At 40.4% G+C, this 21,799-nt stretch overlaps 1 protein-coding gene across 1 annotated transcript; it reads left to right on the top strand.

Moving 5' to 3' along the window:
* Positions 1-795: 795 nt before the first annotated feature.
* Positions 796-21,686, top strand: smc1b (structural maintenance of chromosomes 1B). Its single transcript, XM_031295291.2, has 25 exons — positions 796-1,063; positions 1,478-1,666; positions 2,152-2,264; positions 2,567-2,770; positions 4,187-4,425; positions 4,733-4,991; positions 6,706-6,846; positions 6,990-7,072; positions 7,984-8,191; positions 9,359-9,544; positions 9,701-9,892; positions 10,220-10,366; positions 10,657-10,794; positions 11,021-11,137; positions 11,495-11,601; positions 14,261-14,402; positions 14,590-14,735; positions 16,845-16,998; positions 17,290-17,388; positions 18,041-18,197; positions 18,403-18,557; positions 18,765-18,916; positions 19,448-19,517; positions 20,993-21,103; positions 21,204-21,686. Exons 1-25 carry the CDS (start codon positions 955-957, stop codon positions 21,294-21,296), a joined length of 3,711 nt encoding a protein of 1,236 aa, XP_031151151.1. The 5' UTR covers positions 796-954; the 3' UTR covers positions 21,297-21,686.
* Positions 21,687-21,799: the final 113 nt, after the last annotated feature.

The raw sequence follows: 21,799 nt of genomic DNA, 5'->3' as shown, positions 1-21,799 counted from the left end.
TTCCTTTTAGTCCGTGTTTGTGTTGGCCTACTATTTTCTTTTCACTTGTCCCCCTGTACCTGTGTGATGCGTCCTCGGGTTTCATGAAATGCGCTATATTAATCTAAGTTATTACGTTGGTTGCTACAACAATCTCTTATTGCTTTGGCTTGTGACACAGTGACAGCGATACCCAGTTTAGCTCACGATACATCCAAAGTAGGCTAAGTTACCGTATGCAACACTTGAAATGCAACAATGCATCTGTAAGGTACTCTCTTATTGTAAATTCATTATTATCTGTCTGAGCAAAACATTCATCGCAACTATATGACCTCCCCGTAACCCTAACTCCTAGACCTTTACAACAGCGTTGTAATGTGGTAAAAACCCTACCACGTTTGTCCAAAGGGGCCGCTGAAATCAACACAAACTGAGTTACATATAGTCACTTTAAGTCATTATTTTGAGAAAGTTTCTCATAGTTTGAGTTACTAACTCACTTTTGAGAAAGTTTCTCAGTATTTTGAGAAACTAAGTCATTATTTAAAAAAAGAAATTCTCATTACTCTGAGATACGAAGTCATTATTTTGAGGAATTTTATAATTATTTTGAGGAATTTTATAATTATTTTGAGATACTAACTTATTTTAAGAAGGTATCTTATTATTTTGAGATATTGTTTTTATTGAGATACTAACTTACTCATTATTTTAAGATACTAATTCTAATTTTAAGATACTAACTCATAATAATGACTCAGAGGATCTTTTTTTCATCACATTGGCGGAAATGGGCTTCCATACTAACTGCATGACAAACTGATATGCAAAAGAATATAAGTGAAATATGTTACTTGCTTAGGTGGAAAGCAAGTTGTGCTTCCCGCGATTCCCGCCTCTCACTACCCTGTGGCTTTGAATAGGTGACTGACAAATTAGCGGCTTGATTCACAGCAGCAAAGTGAGATTAAAATGGGCTACTTAAAACAAATTGATATTGAAAACTTCAAGTCATGGCGAGGGAAGAAAGTCATCGGTCCGTTCATGCGATTTAATTGTATAATTGGCACAAACGGCTCTGGTAAGTGAACTTTTTACATTCAATGCTAGCTAGCTCTCTAGCGAGCTATGGTTAGCTGTCAATGCTACTAGCTAGCTTTAGCATATGAATTAATATCAGTTGGGTTAACGGTACTCTAGCTAGCTAGCTACTTGATCTGTGCCCGTTCTCGGACAAAGTTTTACCATATATATCCCTCTTTTTTAGAAAATTAACAAACTTATAAATCACTGAATATAATGTCAGAGTGAATTAAAAACTAGGGCATATATTTACATTACAAAAAATAGATATTTTAGGGAATGTTATGTCAACATTATGCTTCTTAAATTGAACTGTTAGCTAGGTTAGCATAGCAAACTCAGCTATAACAGAGGCAACGACTAAAAGCTTTAGTTAGTTCAGAGATATGCTCAAGATGTAAAATCACACCAGGCAAGTCCAATGTGATGGACGCCCTGAGCTTTGCCATGGGGGAGCGGGCTGCCTCTCTCCGGGTAAAGCACCTTAAGGACCTGATACATGGAGCTCACATCGGGCGGCCGGTGCTCGACACCGCCCGCGTGGCGATGCGATACTGCGACGACGACGACAAGGAGACCATCTTCTGTAGGAGCATCATAGGTACGTTTACTAATTTTAGCTTATGAGTCTCTACATATTAATCAGCTTTTGTAGTTAAATGTTAAGGAAGCCTCAGTGTGTTCAAAACAGGACAGGCTAAGGGAAATACTGAATCAAGAAAAGCCTCCTATAGGTAACTTTTATATTATATAGGTTAACGTTAGTCATTTTAACTAACCTAAATGACACAGGTGCTTGCTTCTCTTTGCAGTGGTCTGTTTGGTGTTTTTAGGTTCATGAAGATATGTTTGCAAGTCCCAGAGTCCTTGAAAGAATAAGAATATAAACATTATGTTATTTAGGTTAAAGGGGTCCAAATTTCAATTAAATTGTTTTTAGTTTGTGTTGTACTTGGCATTAAAACGATCTTAAAGAGTTGCAAAAGAAAGAAAGCATAGCCCCCTTATTAGTATCAAGTCGAAACGAAAGTCGAAAGTACAGTAACACAGCTGCTGGCATAACTGCCATTCATTGTATTTTTTTAGGTGAATCCTCTGAGTATCGCATCAATAGTGTACATGTCTCTTTGGCCAAATACATGGAGGAGCTGGAGAAGGTTGGCATTGTGACCAAAGCTCGAAACTGTCTGGTGTTCCAGGTAAATACTGTCATAAACATACAGATAGTAAGATCAGATGTGTCTATATCCATTATTTCCATGCATTTCTGCCAAGCCCATTTTCATTCTGTGTGGACTCTAGCTGAAAAAATGTGAAGTGCTGTGACTCAATATGTAATACAAAAAACACACCTTATATGGGCACTAAAACATATATTTTCATCGTCAAGAGTTAACAAGATTCAAGACAGCACGACACAAATACAATATACACGGCAATATAATGGCTGGTAGTAATAATAATAGCCTTACAATTTGTTATTCATTATGCTCCTCACCAGGGCGCAGTGGAGTCCATAGCTCTGAAGGACCCAAAGGAGAGGACCAAGATGTTTGAGTGCATCAGTCAGTCGAAAGAGTATGCTGCAGAGTATGATCAGAAGAAACAGGCCCTGCTGAAGGCCAAAGAGGACACACAATTTCACTTCAACAAGAAGAAATCTGCTACTGTCGAGAGGAAACAGGTGTCCCAGGAAAAAATAGAGGTAAATTCACACAAAATTACGAATGTGATCTTTCTGTACATCCAGCATCTGTGACACTGCAGTCCCTAGAGCCACCACACACTTGCAGTTATTTTTCCTGCCAGCTACATTCATAACCACTCACAGTCAAATGTCTGGCTGAGAGCAGGTGGCTGTTTTTTGTTGCTGAGGAATCTGGAGGACACAATGCTACTACAGTACTATCACACATAAAAACATCTTGTTTTTCAGTTTGGTCCGGTTTAGAGGTACTCATGAAACAAGGTTTGTCAAACCACGAATGAAGGCAAAAGTGTACATAGCTGTTCTGACATACTAAGGTGAGGTGAAAAAAACTGCTGTCATATAGGGGGATAATCGTTAGGTACACAGTTTTGTATATCCTCCATGAAGTGGATGTGATTGTCAGATTGTCGGTTTTGAAAGGCTACAATTTTGCAAAATTGCTGGACCAGTCCCCCGCCCGAGGGGGGTGTTGGACCATCAAATAAGCATTTTTGTTGATGCATACTAACACTTTAACTGCTCTCAGATTGGATTTTGAGCTCAATGAGCCAAGCCATAATTTCTGATGTAGGTGTGCTGCCTGCATTGTGATAAAATGCTGGGGAAGTTTGGACTGCATCCTAGGCATAGGTGTTCAAATTGTGATGCAATGTGACTGTAAAGTAGCACATTATAATGGATATTGAAATCCCCCTGTCCTGAATTGATGGCTGTATTTCTCAGGCTAGTATTGTAAAATACAGCTATAATGGTCATAAGTTTTTGTCCAGTGTTATAATACTCTGGAAATCCACCTGAAATTCTTTTGATACTTTGCTTGTTTGGTTTATTTGAATTTTCTTCCTCTAATGGGGTTTTATGCTGGTCTTCATTCTAGGGTGTGGCCCATGCTGTCTCTGTTGTTGTATCAGCAGAAATAAGTGTATGGTAGGGCTGGGCAATATATTAATATAAATCGGTATCGTGATATGAAACTAGATATGGTCTTAGATTTTGGATATTGTAATATGACATAAGTGTTGCCTTTTCCTGGTTTTACAGGCTGCATTACAGTAAAGTGATGTAATTTTCTGAACTTTCCAGAATGTTCTCGCAGTTCTATTATTTGCCTTTCCACATTATTGATGATTATTTATCACAAATCTCATTGTGTAAATATTTTGTGAAAGCATTAATTGTCAACCCTACATATCGTCGCAATATCGTTATCGAGGTATTTGGTAAAAAATATGGTGATATTTGATTTTCTCCATATCGCCCAGCGCTAGTGTAAGGTGCCCTAAATTACTGATGTGTGTGTGTGCTCACAGGAATTGACTTTTCAGCATTAACTGTAGTTTAGTTGCCTCAGTTTCTCTTCAGCTTACCTGTCCATCGATTAACTGGCCCCACCACCTCCCACTTTTCCAGGCCCAGAAGTACCAGACGCTGTTGGACGAACTTCACCAGAACCGCCTGCAGCTGAGCCTGGCTGAGCTCTGCCATAATGAGAAGGGCATCAACGCTCTCAGCGACACCCTGAGGGAGAAACAGCAGGCTGCAGCTGCTAAGAACAATAAACTGGTGAACGCAGAGCAAACGGTCAAAACCTACAAGAAAGAACATGGACGTTTCAGCAGAGAGCAGCAGCACATAGAGAAGGAGATTCGGTGTGTGTGTGTGTGTGTGTGTGTGTGTGTGTGTGTGTGTGTGTGTGTGTGTGTGTGTGTGTGTGTGTGTGTGGATTTGAAAATTATAACTGGTAAAAAAAAGTATTAACCAGTATCAGAAAATATATAAGTATAGCTAATGGATATTATTTAATTTGTCCCTTATCACCTGTTTTGTTTCTCCATGTGGGGATATATAGCCTCCCATCATAGCATCTGTTTAGCTCTAATGGAAATGGCATATAATATAAATAAGTTGGCGGTCTGTGCCATTAACTAGGAATAACTTAGGTCTCCTCTCACTCAGTGCCCAGGAGCATATCCTGTCCCAGTGTCGATCCCAGTACATCAAAGCCAAGGTAAACACCTCCCATCACATGAAGAAGGCCGAGGAGGTCCGTGATGCCCTGAGGAAGAGTCAGAAGCTGATAGCTAGTAAAGAGCGGGAGCTAACAGAGGGACGGCAGGAGATCTCTGAACTGGAGAGGACCTGGAAGAACTATGAGAAGCAGATACAGGAGAAGGGAGCCTCCCTGGGGAGAGATGTTGAGCTGGATGAGGATCAGGTGAGTGTGTGTCAAACAATGGCAACCCCTTTCCTGTTTAGTCAAAACAGAAGTCAGTTAACATGATGTAAAATATAGCCGCTGGGAGGTTGGAGGCCAGGGTTATATTGCTTTTGTTTTGTGCAGCAAACAGCTAAACATACTAATAAACCCAGTGGACTGTATGTGAAGGTTTACAATATGTTACTCACATACACTGTCTACATATACATATACATACATTTTACCCAACCAAACATTTTTGGTGGCTTTCTTTGGTGGTGACTGACTAGGGCTGCACGATTATGGCCAAAATGATAATCACGATTATTTTGCTCAATATATTGATCACGATTAATTATCACGATTATTTGTTGATTTTAACCAAAACATATTTTATTGTCACATAGGCTAATTATAACTGCTTTCACATCCATATTGTGCTACATTCCTGCCAATACATCCATATTGTGCTACATTCCTCCTTTGTTGAAGGATACTATGGAGTATGCCATTTCAGCGGTTGTGCGACCGCTTTCCAAACATGCGCGTTTGCCGTGAAAAGATACAGGCAACGCAATTTTCTGTTCATGTTAACGGCGCATGTTAAAATCTGGTGCCAATAGGGCACCAGTGCCCGGTATCTACCAGACGAAATAGCAACGTGGATTACGGTGCCACTTAAATGTCTGCGTTGCGCTCTGATGCTCCAAAACAGACGTTAGAGGAAACAGAAAGATCGCTGCATGTCACGCTAGTAAACACTAATAACACGTTACACAGCAGCTAACGTTAGCCTACCATTAGCTACAGTAGTAAACATGGCTAAAATACTGACAGCTAAACGGTGTAGTGTGAGCGTGTAGCGGTACGTACAACAGTCTGCTGCTAAAGCTATGAGCTAAAAGACTCAAACTAGCACAATGGTCACTGCTGTTGTCTGAAAAACAACACAGACGGGACAAAATGTTGCGTTTACTGGTAAACTGGTACACCTTGTGACGACTTATGACCGACTGCTATCTGTTGTGGAATTTTCCTCACGTTACTCTGTCCTCTGTGACTGTCAACATCTAAACTAAGCTGCGCGGTGCAGGGAACAACTCTGATTGGCTCATGGAGGCACGTGATCAGAGAGTGGTTTATGGAGCTTTGGAAAAAAAAAAAAATTGATACAGAGCGTTCTATGAACGGAATGAAATAAATAAGAGATAAATATCGCTCGGTCACGTGAATTTGATCGTGGGAAGCCAAAATCATGATCGTGATTAAAATTCGATTAATTGTGCAGCCCTATGACTGACACATAATCAGTTAACAACATTCAACTCTTTGGCAGAGCTGCACTGATAGGTCACATTATTAGGTCACACTTTAGTTCAGATTATTCAGTCCTAATATATATTACAGATTTTTTTTTCTTTCTGATGTAACTATATACTTATATTAAATATAAACTTGAATTTCCACTTCATAGATCTAATTGAATCTTAATTGAATCACCCATGCTTATCTTGCAACTGAATACGTATTGACCTGAAGCAAAATTGTATTATGTTTGTGGATGGTCAACGCTCATGAATCAGACAACATTATAATTCAGTGTTTATCCTGTTTTTTTTTTTTGTTAGTAAGCATTAACAACTGCATTACCTAACTGAAATCATAAGGGACAAAAAAAACTGACATTGTCATACAGTAACACCCTTAGCGGGTTTTTGCATTTCTGCCACAGTTAGAGCGATACAAAGAGCTGAAGGAGCTGGCCCGAAAGCAAGGGGCTGTCCTCAGCCAGCAGGCGGAGAAACTGCACTGGGAGGTGAAAGCTGACTACGAGAAGATGGCTTTCGACCAGCGCCGTAAGAAGGAAGTGGAGGTACTGTTATTGGCACATTTGTGCTGCGTCTACACATCTTTGAAGTTAATGTTTATGGATGAACAGCTGCTGAAAAACACATGTATCCAATATGTTTTATAGCCACTTTAATTGTACCACTCTTGGCACATCATCTGTTGTAGGTTGCCATCAGGAACAACCAGACTCAGCTGGAAGATTTGACACGCAGAGCAGAGAAGCTAGAGGAGTACACCACCTCCTGCAAGTATGTCATGTGCACACCTTAAACCACATGGCTGTACAATAAAAACCCTGTCTGTCCCTGACAGTCAGGGAGGTGTTGAATAAACTCCATGGTTATTTATCAGTGACACATTATATACTTTAAAATCAGGATGCAACATCACAGAATGAAACTGAGAATACTTTATAGAGTTAAAGGAACACGGTGACTTATTGGGACTTTAGCTTATTCACCATAACCCCCAGAGTTAGATAAGTCCATACATACCCTTCTCATCTCCGTGCACGTTGTAGCTCTTTCCGACGGCTCCACCGGTGGCTTAGCCTAGCACAGATCCTGGAGGTAACATGTTCCAACTAGCCTACTGCTCCAAATAAGTGACAAAATAACGCCATCATGTTCCTATTTACATGTTGTGATTTGTATAGTCACAGTGTGTACAAATAACAAGGTCACATGAGACACAGACATCTTCTAACCGTATACAAACTGGGAACTATATTCTCAGAAAGGCAAAGCACTGCTACTTCTGCTACTTGGGCGGAGTGATATGCTTGCAGCACCTAAGAAGCACCGGACAGAGAGTAGAAATGCTTCGCTTTTCTGAGACTACAGTTCCCAGTTTATATAAGGTTAGAAGATGTCTGTGTCCCATGTGACCTTGTTATTTGTACACGCTGTGACTATACACATCACAACGTGTAAATAGGAACATGTTGGCGTTATTTTGTCACTTATTCGGAGCAGTAGGCTAGTTGGAACCAATTACCTTCACGATCCGTGCTAGGCAAAGCCACCGGTGGAGCCGTCGGAAAGAGCTACAACGCGCACGGAGATGAGAAGGGTATGTATGGACTTATCTAACTCTGGGGGTTACGGTGAATAAGCTAAAGTCCCAAGAAGTCGGTGTGTTCCTTCAATGCATGTTTCAGGTCGTCCCTTGAAGAGTACCTTCAGCGGGAGGAGAGCCTGAGTGCAGAGCTGCAACAAGGCCGCCAGCGAAGTGAGGAGGTGAACCAGGAGCTGGGCCAGGTGCTGGAGGAGCTGGGGAACGCCCGTCTGGACAGTCAGGAAAGCAGACGGCAGCTGCAGCGCAAAGAGCTGCTCGAGAGGCTCCGCAGACTTTACCCTGACACTGTGGTAAGATACAGAGTGGCGTAAGAGTAGGGAGTAGGGAGCAGGAGACTGAAGACATGGATTTTTAAGTTTATTGTCTTAACAAAACAAAAAACACCACACCGAAAAAAGTTATCTAACTAATCTTACTTTGCAACCATCAATCTACTGCGCTGAAAACAAATTTAGCATTGGGATATTTAGAACTTAATCAATTCATGTCCCTTGTCTTTCTTAATACTTACTGAGGGCTATGTTTTTTGATTCTTTTTTGGGCTTTTCTGCCTCTAATTGATAGGACAGCTAGGTGATGAGGGAGAGGGGGAAGACCTGCAGGAAATCGTCAGAGGTCGGATTCGAAACCTGGACCTCTGCGTCGAGGCATAAACCTCTCAGTATATGTGTGCCTGCTCTACCCACTGAGCCAACCCGGCCACGAGGGCTTTATTTTAATGCTACTCATAATGGCTGACTGCATCTTTAGAGAGACGTGTTATTTATTTTAGAAGGCGAAACCTTGTGAACCAGATAATTATTTGTAAATACGAAACTATTCTGACTAGAGGTGTGACGCAGACACCGTTTGCTGCAATATAATATAATGGCAAGATCACGTGCAGTTGCTGTACAGTTGATGTTACACTTCCGAGACAGACAGGTGTTCTCTATTGCCCTGGTGACTGACTGACAGGCTGAGGTTGTAGGGCAAGCCAAGGGAACTTTATTTCTATAGCACCTTTTAGCAACAAGGCAATTTAATGTGCTTTACATAAAACATTAAAGAGTAATTAAAAACGGTCATTAAAACTTAACAGGCAAAAAAAAGAATAAAAGTTATAGTGCTGTGTAAGAAATTTATAATTATTTGATTTAATAGGTTGTAGGGACGGGTTTGGGAGAAGAGAGGGGCGCCACAGTTATTAGGTCTGAAAAAGTTAGTTATACATGAGAGAAGCCATTTGAGTTTGTGGCAATACCTTTCATAGTGCTCATTTTTCATTTTGTGACTTTCGATTGAATAAAAGACAATTTCTTCAGTCATATTTCATCATTTAAGTTTTCTTTAAAATAGTGTCAAAATCTCATCTAGTCTCGTTCTTGTGAACCCAATCTCGTGTCTCGTCTCGTCTCGTGAGCTGAGTAATTCTGACCCATTTTTCTTTATTCATTTCTTTTTCTTTCCTGTCCCAGTTTGGTCGTCTTTCTGACTTGTGCAGCCCCATCCATAAAAAGTACCAGCTGGCTGTCATCAAGGTGTTTGGCCGCTACATGAACGCCATTGTAGTGGCCTCAGAGAAAGTGGCCCGTGACTGTATCAATTTCATCAAGGAGGAGCGAGCCGAACCTGAGACCTTCCTGCCTATCGACTACTTGGAAGTAAGTACTTTATTTGGATGGTTGAAAATGCTAAATGGTAAAGAAGAGGAGTTGTCAGTTTATGTCAATATGCAGAATTGTGTTTTTTTTGCCAATCACAGTAGCACACACATGCATATGTAGTGCCAATGATAACCATCACTACTGTATGACCAGGTAAGTCCTCTGAATGAGCGACTGAGGGAGGTGCCCGGTGCCAAGATGGTGGTCGATGTCGTACAGTTTAACACTGTCTCAGGTGCCGCCCAGCTGAAGAAAGTGGTGCAGTTTGTCTGTGGCAATGCGTTGGTGTGTGAGACCATCAAAGAAGCAAGGAGTGTGGCCTTTGATAGGCAGGAGCGCAATAAGGTAGGCTTGGCCATTGGCCACAGACAGGGGACGCAGGATCAGTTCAATCCAATAAGTACAACAATAACACTTTGCATTTAGTTTGGTTCTGTCATACAGTTTTCTTTTCATCTTTTGCCGACCTTACACCAAACGATTCCACTGTCGCAGACTATTTTCCAATATCGGAATGAAATCATTAGAGTCTTGCTAGAGTTGGGGCGCGCTCCCGTTGTCTCAATCGTTTGGTGTAAGGTGGTAACCACTGCCTACACTCTTGAACTTGCTTACTGACTGACATGTTGCCTTTACTGCCAGCAGACATGCAATCATATGTGTTTTCTCTAGGCGGTATCTCTGGACGGGACACTGTTTTCAAAGTCAGGAATGGTCTCTGGAGGCTCCAGTTACCTTCGAACCAAAGCCCGTTGCTGGGATGAGAAGGACATGATGCGGCTGAAGGAACGCAAGGACCAGCTGGCAGCAGAGATGCGCGTGAGTCGACACATAAAATGTTGAATATTTGATATAATGTTAACTTCAGGGCCTTTAGTCTTGACCAGAGTTTTTTAAGTCTTAAATGAATTAAGTTAATTTCCTGCCCTGTCTACACATGATTAAAAAAATGCTGCAATTGTTTTGTTGTTTGTGCTTTTGCCATAAATTATGTCCCATCATACACATACTGTGTATTAATTGCTGAATATTTTCTCAAGAACGAGACGCACAAATGGGCTGAAACTTCTATTTAAGAGTGCATAATTAACTTTTTGGTCCTGTGACAGGATTTGATGAAGCTGAGGCGGAAGGACTCAGACCTGAAACAGATCATTGCTGAGGCTCAGGGCCTTCAAACCCGCCTCAAATACTCCAAAACTGACCTGGAAAACCTTCGGAAGAAAGCCATCCCTAAATACCAAGCGGTAGGGCCACAGAAATTCGTCTTTCTCAAATGTAATATCATAATATAGGCTGTGTTCTTTGACATGGCTCTATAGTATGTGTACATGTAAATCATGGTGAATAACTTTCACTTGAAAACCCAAAGCATGATATATTTACAAGGATATAGGATACAGGAAGCAGAGACAATTTCAAAGTATCACAGTACTTACTCTGTCTTGTCATACCCTGCTGATTTTTTTTCAGGATATTTCTCGTATGGAGAGTGAATTAGCAAACTTGGACTCTCAGATCCAGATGCAGCAGGAGAGTGTGGAGGCAAAGGATACAGAGATGAGGAAAATCAGAGACCAGATCAACCAGGTAACGCTGTTTGAGCACTGTCTTCAACCTGTTGTGTGCCATTTTTTATATCATAAGGTGGCGATTTTGTTTATTTTTGAGTCAGAACCACTGGCCAAATAGGATTTTAATCTATGTTCCTAACTAAATCTATTGGCTCAATGTCGATATTGTCTCATCTATCTATATTTTTGTCATCCTGTAATTATACTATGTTGGTCTATTTAGTACACACAACAGCTATTGGTTGGCTGTCAGGCCTGGGAGAGGAATACCTCTGCCGTTGCTCTTCCTGCAGTTTCTTCTGTTTTCCCTGTTAAGGTGTTTTTTGCAATTGACTTGGCTAAACAGTGAATACTGTATGCTCTGTGTATTCAGATGGAGGACTTGGTGTTTTCTGACTTCTGTGCTGAGATCGGTGTGGACAACATCAGAGTTTACGAGCAGGAGCACCTAAAACAGCAGACAGAGCTTGACAAGAAGCGGTACGGCAACCACACAGTAGTATCTTTAGCACCAAATGTGCTAAACTTAACCAGCTAAAACGGTGCTGATACACTGAATGAGAGGAACGTAACGTGAGGAAATATGCAGGGTTTCCCGCAGAAAATGTGTTAGTTAAGGTGGTAGGTTTGCCATCTGACCGGGAGGGGGGCAGACTCTGTACTACACACTACACTAAATATTAAATAATTAATAAATAACCAGCTTTTCAAAATAACAGTTGCAATGTGCAATTTTAAGCTCATTAAACTATTTTCAAAAAAAGTGCTATAACAATTTTACTGGCATTGCTCCCATTATCTTCCGTGACACGCACTCTTCCACTTTGCCTGACAACTCTTCTCCAAAACAAACAGCTCTGAGATAACAGAGCTCAGCCCATAGCTTCACACACTCCAGCAGATAGTATGCGTGAAATAAAAATAGGACACGTAATTTCACTGTGTGTACGCTACGCTAACTAACCGTGTATTGTGAACTGTGTGTAGTGATTAAAAACAAACGGACAACAGCTGTATCTCAAAGACCGGGCAACAGCCGGGACCTTGAGAATCCACGCACGAGAGGTGATGGATAATTCCAGTCACTTCGTCATGTATTCACTTCGTTGAAACAAGAGAAGAAAGCCTCACTGATGTGAAGAATAGGACAGGTAAACATATATAAATGTTCTCTGCCCACCGTATGCCAACACTCTGGTAAGTCCACTCACCCCGTCTCTGCCCGGGCATGCCTCAGCTGGCCGCACATTTGTTGACAAACTCCGACGCACACGCGACAGTGAAATGGCGATTGTTCTCACGGACACACACACGCGATATCAACTGGCTAGTTATCCTCCAGACAGCGACAGACCACGTCTCTTTTTCTTTCTCTCATTTCGGCCATGTGGCGTGCGTGCCCGCCCGCTCGCGGTGTGAAGCATGTCCATGCTATTGTCTGAGATGCACTTGATGGCCTTTTGTGCAGCGGATTTTTTTTTTGACGACCTAGTTAAAGCGGTAGGGTTCCCCAGCTTAGGCGGGCCGCCCGAGCTGCAAAGTGCTGCGGGAAACCCTGAATATGTATGACTTTAGATCAAGAAAAACACAAGAAATATTTTTGGATCGGCTTTTTTTGATACAGTGACAGTTTTACTCTAATCGCCAACTGTTGAGACCTGAGACCCACTTTTTAATCTCATAAAATTCCTTGTAAGTTTATTGTTTGTAAGTAAGTTTATTATAAAGATCCTTTAAGAATAAAGGATCTTTATAATTATTCTGAGTTTTATTAATGTAATTCAATTATACCTTTAGCTATAATAATATAATGTAATTAAAATAAACATGAATTTCTTTTTGCTTGTTTAGCAAATTGGCAAACTTTTATGTAACTGTAGGTTCTGAATAAATTTGTGTGTCGTGGTAATTACATGACTTGTGTTGTGTTGCTACTAAAATGATGGTATTTGTATGCATGACACGGTCTAAGGTGTTTTACAACATGAACACCATGGGCCCTATCTTGCACCCAGCACAATTGACTTTGTACACCGACGCATGTATCATTTCTATTTTGTACCCGACGCACAGCGGACTTTTCCCTCCACAGACCAACGTCGGTAAATTAGGGAATGAACTTGCGCTCCTGGGCCGGTTCAGCAAAAAGAGGAGGCGTGTTCCCTAGTGCTATTTTGCAGTTTCAGAAAACAGTTCCACCACAGACCAGGAAAAACCTAGTCTAAAGTCACCGGTGCGTTATTCAGATGTTATTTTAAGGGCGCATGCTTGGCCGTAATGTAGCGTGTGCACACCGCGCATACACTTTGCTTCTCTCATCTCACAGACCCAGCAGTTTCCATTTTTGCAAACCAGACATAAATACAAGGACAACTATGACCTTGTTTACACAACATTTCCATGAATCATGGATGTGTTGATGACATAAATGAGGAAATATTAGAGGACTTAAGGAGATGTGATGTTGAACTGCATGTGCTGATGCCACTTAACCCAAATGTCCCAGCAGCAGCACGGGAGAGGAGAGACAGAAGAGCTGCATCATCTATAGTGAGGTATCTCGGTCTAATGTTAGACTACGTTGCAAAAATATCACCATGCATTCATAACCTCGTGATTCAGTGAGAGTGAGCCCAAAACATCGGAAAGTATGTTTTTCTGACATTTCTTTATTTACATTTTGACAAAAAGAAAAATAAATAGCAAACGTCGGTCTCCTCGTCGGTCTCCACGCCCAAACCACACCTATGAGTAATGTAGCTACTTCAGACCAACCCATTTTATTAACAAGGCCCGGAAACCACCCTGACTCTCTCCACACCCCTGGCTCTTCATGCCACTGTACTCTGCTGTAATGCTCTTTTTATTTCTATCTTTATTTTTAATTTAACACATACTGTGTACATATACTTATATTGTTTATAACTATACTTATATTGTTTAATATTCCATTTAGAGAATGTGTGACGTGCACCAACAACACCAAAACAAATTCCTTGTATGTGTTAAAAAACGTACTTGGTAATAAAACCCTTTCGGATTCTGATTCTGATTGAGATCCGCCCACAAAGCTACTTGCGTTTGATACTTGCGTTTCAGATCGTTAAAATAGGGCCCCTTGATGTGTCTCTCCTTTCAGGCTGGAGTTTGAGACTCAGTGCACTCGCTTAAATGCGCAGCTGGAGTACAAACAAGACCAACTGGCACAGCAGAAGAAGAAGCTCCACAAAATGGAGGAAATCATCGACAAGGAGGACAGAACCATGGCTGAACAGAGGAAGGTAGTCATCTCAGGCATTCATTCTGTGTTATCATCGTCAAACTGCCTCCTGTAATATGGGTAAAAGATGTCCAGAATGACAGGTTTAGTTACTAACGAACATGGCAAACAATTATTACCCATTTAATCCTGGAAAGTGGATTTCCTCCAAATTAGATTTTGCAGACGTTTTTGGCCTGATGTTTTAGGATGAGGAGAAGATGCTGGTGGCGGTGGAAGAGGGTCAGAGCAAGCTGCTGGAGCTGAAGAACCAGATGCTGTCTAAGAAGAGCCAGGTGGTTGCTTCCAAAGCTGAGCTGGACAAGAAAACCCAGAGCCTCCAAGAGATCAACAGGTAACACTACCACCAATACCACTTACTTTGTTGTTGTGCTATGATTACTGCCACCACTGCTACTACTGCATTGGTCCGAATATAAGACGACTCTGATTATAAGACGACCCCCCCCCCCCCTTTTTCAAGACTCATGTTTGGAAAAATACTTTATAAAAGCCAAATATTGTTTTCATAAAGAAAATAATTTTATTTGAAAATAATTCTAATAAAAACGCATTGAATAAAACAAGGTAGGCTGTTGTTTTTTAACATCTTTTAAATAAAATATTTTCAATATCTTTTTAGATGAAAGTGTCACATTTAAATTAACAGTAAATACAGTATTTCCAAGTCCTTCAGCTGAATGACTGCTCTGGTAATGGGCATCCCATCATTCCGTTTTTCAGTCACGTAATCACACACTCTCCTGTCAATCTCTTGGAAGCAGCCGCTTTGAGGACCATGGTAAGATTTTCTCTGTCTGTTTGCATTTTTTAACATCTCCATGACAATAGGGATTGACCGATGTGGATTTTTTTAGTGCCAATATCGATTTTTTTTCATCAGCCTTAGCCGATGACCGATACGGGCTGCTGATTTTCTTGAGCTGATATTTGGATCCGATACTGCTTTTGCTCCCTCAATTTACATCATAAAAATGTAAACCCTGCCACACTGGATTTGCTTTCGGAATCTGCTCTGCCATTTCTTTAAAAATAATAAACAAAAACACAGATCAGTGTCACTTCTGCAATCATCTTACATTTATATCACCCAAATTATGTGTGCAATGTGCATCATATGGATGGGTGCACTGCATATATATGGTTAACTGTGCAAGGGTAAAAGGCTTTCATCAACATCTACAACACAGCCTTGATGATGCATTGCTTGCTGACATATTATAAGACAGATATAATCAGGTCATCACAAAATGTCCTTTGTCAACACATTTAAATAATTTAAGAAAACAATAAACCTGAAAAGTAGCCATTGAAATAAAGTGCTTGATTTGTAATTTAAGACTACCATGGTGCTAGTGGGGGAGGGGCAGTGCATGGTCTGCACGTGAACTGCAGCGTCTCCAGCAACACAGAGCTGCCTGTGGACGCCTGTCTGTAAATAATGCCGGGAAAAAACTATCAGCAGCCGCGTATCGGCCGATGCCGATACACGTAAAAACACAAATATCGGCCCGATATATCGGTTGGCCGATAAAATCGGTCTATCACTACATGACAACACCTCATTGTAATTCCGTTCTACTTCCGACTTCCAGGCTTTTTGTAGCTGGATATATCATTTGTTGATATGATAAATATGAATGTGGATAACGTTAGTGATATTGAGATGCTTGCTACAGTTACACTTCTAGTGATAAATCGGTGAAAATACATTTTATTTCTCTGAGTCACTGCTTTGTTCTAATGCCGCTGGGCGCTCCCTCTCTTCAGTCACTCTCGATCTCTCTCCACCATATAACGTTACCGTGCTTTCGGGCGCTCGTTGAGGCTCCGTCTGAAACTCTGCTTTTTCGACCAGCTGTTTGTAACATTAAAATAACATGGATTATGGATAATTTTATTTCTATAGTTTATAGCTGACTTCTCTATTGGCTGTTGAAACAGGTGACGTCCCTTACGTTCTGCGACCCCGATTATAAGACGACCCTACTTTTTCAGATTTTTTTGTCTTATATTCGGACGAATACGGTACTTGCTGCTCCTGTCAATGCTGCAGCTGCTGTTGTTAAAGAGGGTACTTTGCTAGAAAAATTGCCTATTAGTTGTTAATAAATGTTTCAAATATATAATCTGTGATGTAAATGTAAACAATAGGGTAACCCTAACAACATAAATAAAAACATTTAACTATAACTTAAACATGCTATTACTGCAAACATTTTGTAGAATATTGCCTCTGCAGTGTGATTCATTTCTAGTTTAAAATTTATATTGGTGTTCATTTATTGCATGGTAGATCTTTTTTTTCTGGTATTTCATGAACTTACCATAAAAAATATTCAGTTTTTCAAAAATGACTAGATTTCTTATGACCAAAATGATAAAATCCTACAAGAAGTCAACATTTTGGATAGGTATTTTTTCCTGTCTCTCTTTCTCTCAGAGAATTGGTGAAGCTTCAGCAGGAGGTTATGTCTGCAGAGACGGCCTTGGAGCAAAAACGCTTAGCCAGACACAACTTACTGTTGTCCTGCAAGATCCAGGGTCTGCCCATCACTCTGCTGTCAGGGAGCCTCAATGAAATCAGTGAGGTGCAGGTAAGACAGAGAGAATTGAATGTTCTTTGTCTTTTGTGAATTACCATTTCAATACCAGACCTGTACTTTTTGTTTTGGAAAAGTAATGGCTATCAAATTGAGCTCAAATTGTCATATTTTGAAAAAAAGAGGGAGAATGTAATAAAAGGAACTGTATAAACCCTCACATTAGAGACTGGGAAACCCGACTGATTTTTAAGAAACTAAACGTGAGTCTTGAAAGTCATGAAACTACTTAAAGCACTTGTGGTGTCAGTCTTACCTGATGACTGATTATTCTCTTCTGTGCAGCTGGACACAGAATCTGAAAGTACTTCAGCCACCATGAGCTTCTATGAGAGAGAGGCACAACTAGTCATCGACTACTCTGGCCTTGATGCAGAACTCAGAGTGAGACAGCAAGTCTAATCACAGCTTTTTTTTTATTTAATTTTTTTATTGCTTTTATCCTTTTTATTTGCATTTTTTTTATTTGTCATAATTTTTTATAGTTGTTTTATTTGTCTTGTCTCTTTTATGTTTAGCATCTGTTGTCTTCTTGTTTTTATTTACCGAATTTTTGTCTTGCTTTTGTTTGGCCCTACTGTTGTTATATTGACCTCTGGGTATCCTGCTTTTGCTTTGCTTTGTCTGTCAAAGCACTTTGTAAACCCTGTTTTTAAAGGTATTATATTATAGTTATTATTAGTAGTATTATTATGCTGGGAGGAGGCCTCGGGGAAGACCCAGGACTAGGTGGAGGGATTATATCCCTCTACTGGCCTTGAAACACCTCGGGATCCCCAAGTCAGAGCTAGTTAATGTGGCTTGGGAAAGAGACATTTTGGGGTCCCCTGCTGAAGCTGCTGAAGCTGCTGCCCCTGCGACCTGACCCGGATAAGCTGATGAAGATGGATGGATGGATATTATTATTATTATTATTATTATTAATGTTATCATTGTTCAAATTTTCTCTTAGCACTTTTCTGATTATTCATATGACCAGAAATGTTTCACAAAGCCTTTGTACAGTACAACATGCACTGAATTTGTGTGTGTACAGAGTCTGCAGACAGACGAGGAGGTGGAGGCCTACATGGGGCGGCTGAAGGAGTCCGTGTCGTCCATCGAGGGAGTGCTGCATCGCACCACTACCCCCAACCTGAAAGCTTTGGAAAAAATGAGGGAGGTGAAGGAGAGGTTACAGGGAGTAACAGATGGTATCTATGGAGTTATTCATTTCAAAATGAGACTCTTAATTGGTGAAATATACCTACTGTAATCTGCAACAACAAAACATGTTTTACTAATCAAGACCACATAGTTTATATATTTAACATCCTGTTTACAAGATATACTGAGTTGTAACATGATCATGAAGTCTCTGGACTGCTTTTTCAACTTTGTTTCCTGTCCCTCACTCAGCGTTTGATGCCAGCACCAGAGCAGCAAGAAAATGCAGTCAGAAGTTTGAGCAAGTCAAAGCCCGTCGCTTACAACTCTTCAATCAGTGCTTTGAACATGTGTCTGTCGTAATCGATCAGATCTATAAAAGAATATGCAGGAACAGCAGCGCCCAGGTGAAGCAACAAAACCTTAACCACAGAAACACACCCTCAAGTTTCTGTTTTTATTGTTCCTAACCCGCTGACCCTCATGAAGGGCACTTCAGCTACTGTAATTCTAAACAGTGGAAACTGTACGTAGTTTGCACTGGGCATTGCAGAAGGTGTTACAAACAAGAACAACATGCCTTAAATGACAAGATCCTGCTTTATGTGCTCCAGGCCATTCTGAGTGCAGATAACCCTGACGAGCCGTACCTCGGCGGCATCAACTACAACTGCGTGGCGCCGGGAAAACGCTTCATGTCCATGGACAATCTGTCTGGTGGAGAAAAGGCCATCGCTGCCCTCGCCCTGTTGTTTGCCATCCACAGGTAACACTGGGCTCACAATATTACTAATATTACGATATTAATTTAGCTGGATAATTATTTTAAAATAAAAAGGGAATTAGCACAGCTATTGACACACCATGAAACATCTTTCAGAAACTACAATCTCTTCTTGGGGAAAAGAAAACAGTTGGCTTGGTGTACTTAACTTGTAATGACTATGAGTTATTAAACTGATGAATGGACTAACAAAGTAAAGGCTATATCATTTCGGAGAGCTGTTGATCCTCTCATCATTAACTTTATGCGAAGAACTCTTCTAAAGAGACACTTGACATCTCTCTGAATCCATCGTCGCTGCTTCTTATTTTCTCTTACACTGAAACTATTGTTCCTTTGTAAATTAAAGATGGTCTCACCTCTTTTGATCTTTTTTTTCTTTCTGAAGCACTTTATCCCACATTATCGAATACTTGTTGCATCTGTCTTTAACGGCGGTAGCTCTGACAATTGACCCATGTTGTTGGTTCACTGTGTCTGTGCTGTTTGGCACACTGGTGTCATGTCTCTCAGCTTCCGCCCTGCTCCCTTCTTCATCTTGGATGAGGTGGATGCAGCCCTGGACAACACTAACATTGGCAAGGTAAGATTCCAGCTGTGTCCAGAGTTTACAATTAATACAATTATTAATATAATTACCATATTGGTCCGAATATAAGACCTTTTTTTCCCGTGGAAATACGTCTGAAAAAGTGGGGTCGTCTTATATTTGGGGTCTAGTCTTTTTTAGGTTAATACACCCACAACAACAGATGCGTGTTGCCCTCCTAACTGAAGCGAGTCACCGTCCCTCACAGCTAGCTAGTGCCAGGGCCTGAAACATGGAGAGACACAGCTATCGTCTCGAACAAAGTCTCAGCTGGACTCAAGCTAGCTGATGGTCACGCTATGACTCAGCTGTTCAAGTCGCAGAGGCTGGTTTTAGAATGTAAGGGTCGTCACCTGTTTCAACAGCCAATAGAGAAGTCAGCTGGTGAAGTCAGCTATAAACTATAGAAATGAAATGGACCATAATCCATTTTATTTTGTTACAAACAGCTGGTCGAAATGGAGTTTTACATGGAGCCTCAACGACCGCCCGAAAGCACGGTAACGTTATATGGTCAAGGGAGACTGAAGAGAGAGAGCGCCCAGCGGTGTTAGAACAAAGCAGAGAATCAGAGAAATAAAACATGTTTTTGCCGATTCATCACTAGAAGTGTAACTGTAGCAGGCATTTCACTATCACTAACGCTATCCACATTCATATTTAGAAGCAACAAATGATATATCCAGCTACAAAAAGCCTAAAAGTCAGAAGTTAGAACGGAAGTACAACGAGGCGTTGTCATGGAGATGATACACCATCTAAACATGCAAACAGCCAGAGAAAATCTTACCATGGTCCTAAGAACGGCTGCTTCCAAGAGATTGACAGGAGAGTGGGTGATTACATGACTGAAAAATGGAATGATGGGATTTCCATTACCAGAGCAGTTATTCAGCTGAAGGCCTTGGGAATATTTACCATTAATTTAAATTGTTGTGACACTTTCATCTAAAAAAATATTTAAAATATTTTATTTAAAAGATGTTAAAAGCAACAGCCTACCTTGTTTTATTCAATGTGTTTTTATTAGAATTATTTTCAAATTAAATTATTTTCTTTATAAAAACAAGATATGGTCTTCAAAGTATTTTTCCAAAAAATAGTCTTGAAAGAGGGGTCGTCTTATAATCAGGGTCATCTTATATTCAGACCAATACGGTAATTGATTCCTTGCTCTCCAGTGTGAGGAATTGCTGCTTTTGCCTATTATATTGCCTATTACAATATTTTTAGGTTTTGGACTGTTGGTTTGACAAAACAAACATTTTAATGAGTTGCCGTGAGTCAACCAGCAACATAGTTTGCAATTGAAACAGCACTAAGATTATAAAAAACAACCAGAGTAATGTCATTGTTTGTCAATGTTTTTATTTATGATAAGGTGTGTTTGTGTTCAACTGTACACCATTATATTTTTTTATGGATTATATTTGTGCATTACCTTGTGTGGGTGTTGTGTTTATATCTAGGTGACTAGTTTCATCAGAGAGGAGTCCAGGGAGAACATGCAGATCATTGTCATCTCCCTGAAGGAGGAGTTTTTCTCCAAGGCCGACGCTTTGCTGGGAGTCTACTCAGATGTAAAAAACTTGGAGTTGGAGAAGAACTTTTTAATTTCTATGTTAAGATAATACAGTTAAGATAATACAGTCAGTCACTATGGTCTTCTCTTCTTCATAGTTCGATGAATGCATGTTCAGCCGCATTCTGTCCCTGGACCTGCGACCCTATCCTCTGGTTGAAGAAGACAATGGGAAACAGGCGGACAAGTAGAAGACAGGACCTGTGTAGCCTGGAGTCACCTTCTGTAATGCGAAGAGAGCCGGTTCTGTTTATAGCTACTTACATGTGAAAAATCTTGCAAATTTGGTCAATAACAAGATCCACAAAGACAGTCTTAAATACAGCAGTGTTCTACGAATTTTAACATTTAAATGGTTAGATGGCAAATACAACAGCATGAAAAGAGAACTGTTCATGTTCCTAAAATGTTGTGGATCTTGTTTGTCTCTGTGATGTTTCATGTTAATTCCACAGTGATAAATATTGGCATATTACGCCTTTGTTTTTATACTTGTTCATTTTACTTAAAAGTAAGTTTTGTATTTCAGTTGTGCTTTTAAGTGTTACTTTTGTCCTGTTCATTAAATCTACAGTTAAAAAATGTATGTATTGTACTTTTTTTTTTTACAGTACAGCTGATCAGTCAACAGAAATTAATAGGCAACTATTTTGATAATCGTCATTTTTCATGCATACATTTTAGGTTTTGGTTC

This window comes from Sander lucioperca, chromosome 7 (assembly GCF_008315115.2).
Source record: "Sander lucioperca isolate FBNREF2018 chromosome 7, SLUC_FBN_1.2, whole genome shotgun sequence".
NCBI classification, from domain to species: Eukaryota; Metazoa; Chordata; class Actinopteri; order Perciformes; family Percidae; genus Sander; species Sander lucioperca.
This window is presented reverse-complemented; position numbering and strand designations above follow the sequence as displayed.

Bases quoted from the DNA above. Each gene is read 5' to 3' on its own strand.
- smc1b (XM_031295291.2), top strand. From the start codon at position 955: ATGGGCTACTTAAAACAAATTGATATTGAAAACTTCAAGTCATGGCGA. The intron at 6,847-6,989 runs GTACTGTTATTG...CATCTGTTGTAG, and splicing joins GCCGTAAGAAGGAAGTGGAG to GTTGCCATCAGGAACAACCA. The intron at 19,518-20,992 runs GTAAGATTCCAG...GTTTATATCTAG, and splicing joins ACAACACTAACATTGGCAAG to GTGACTAGTTTCATCAGAGA.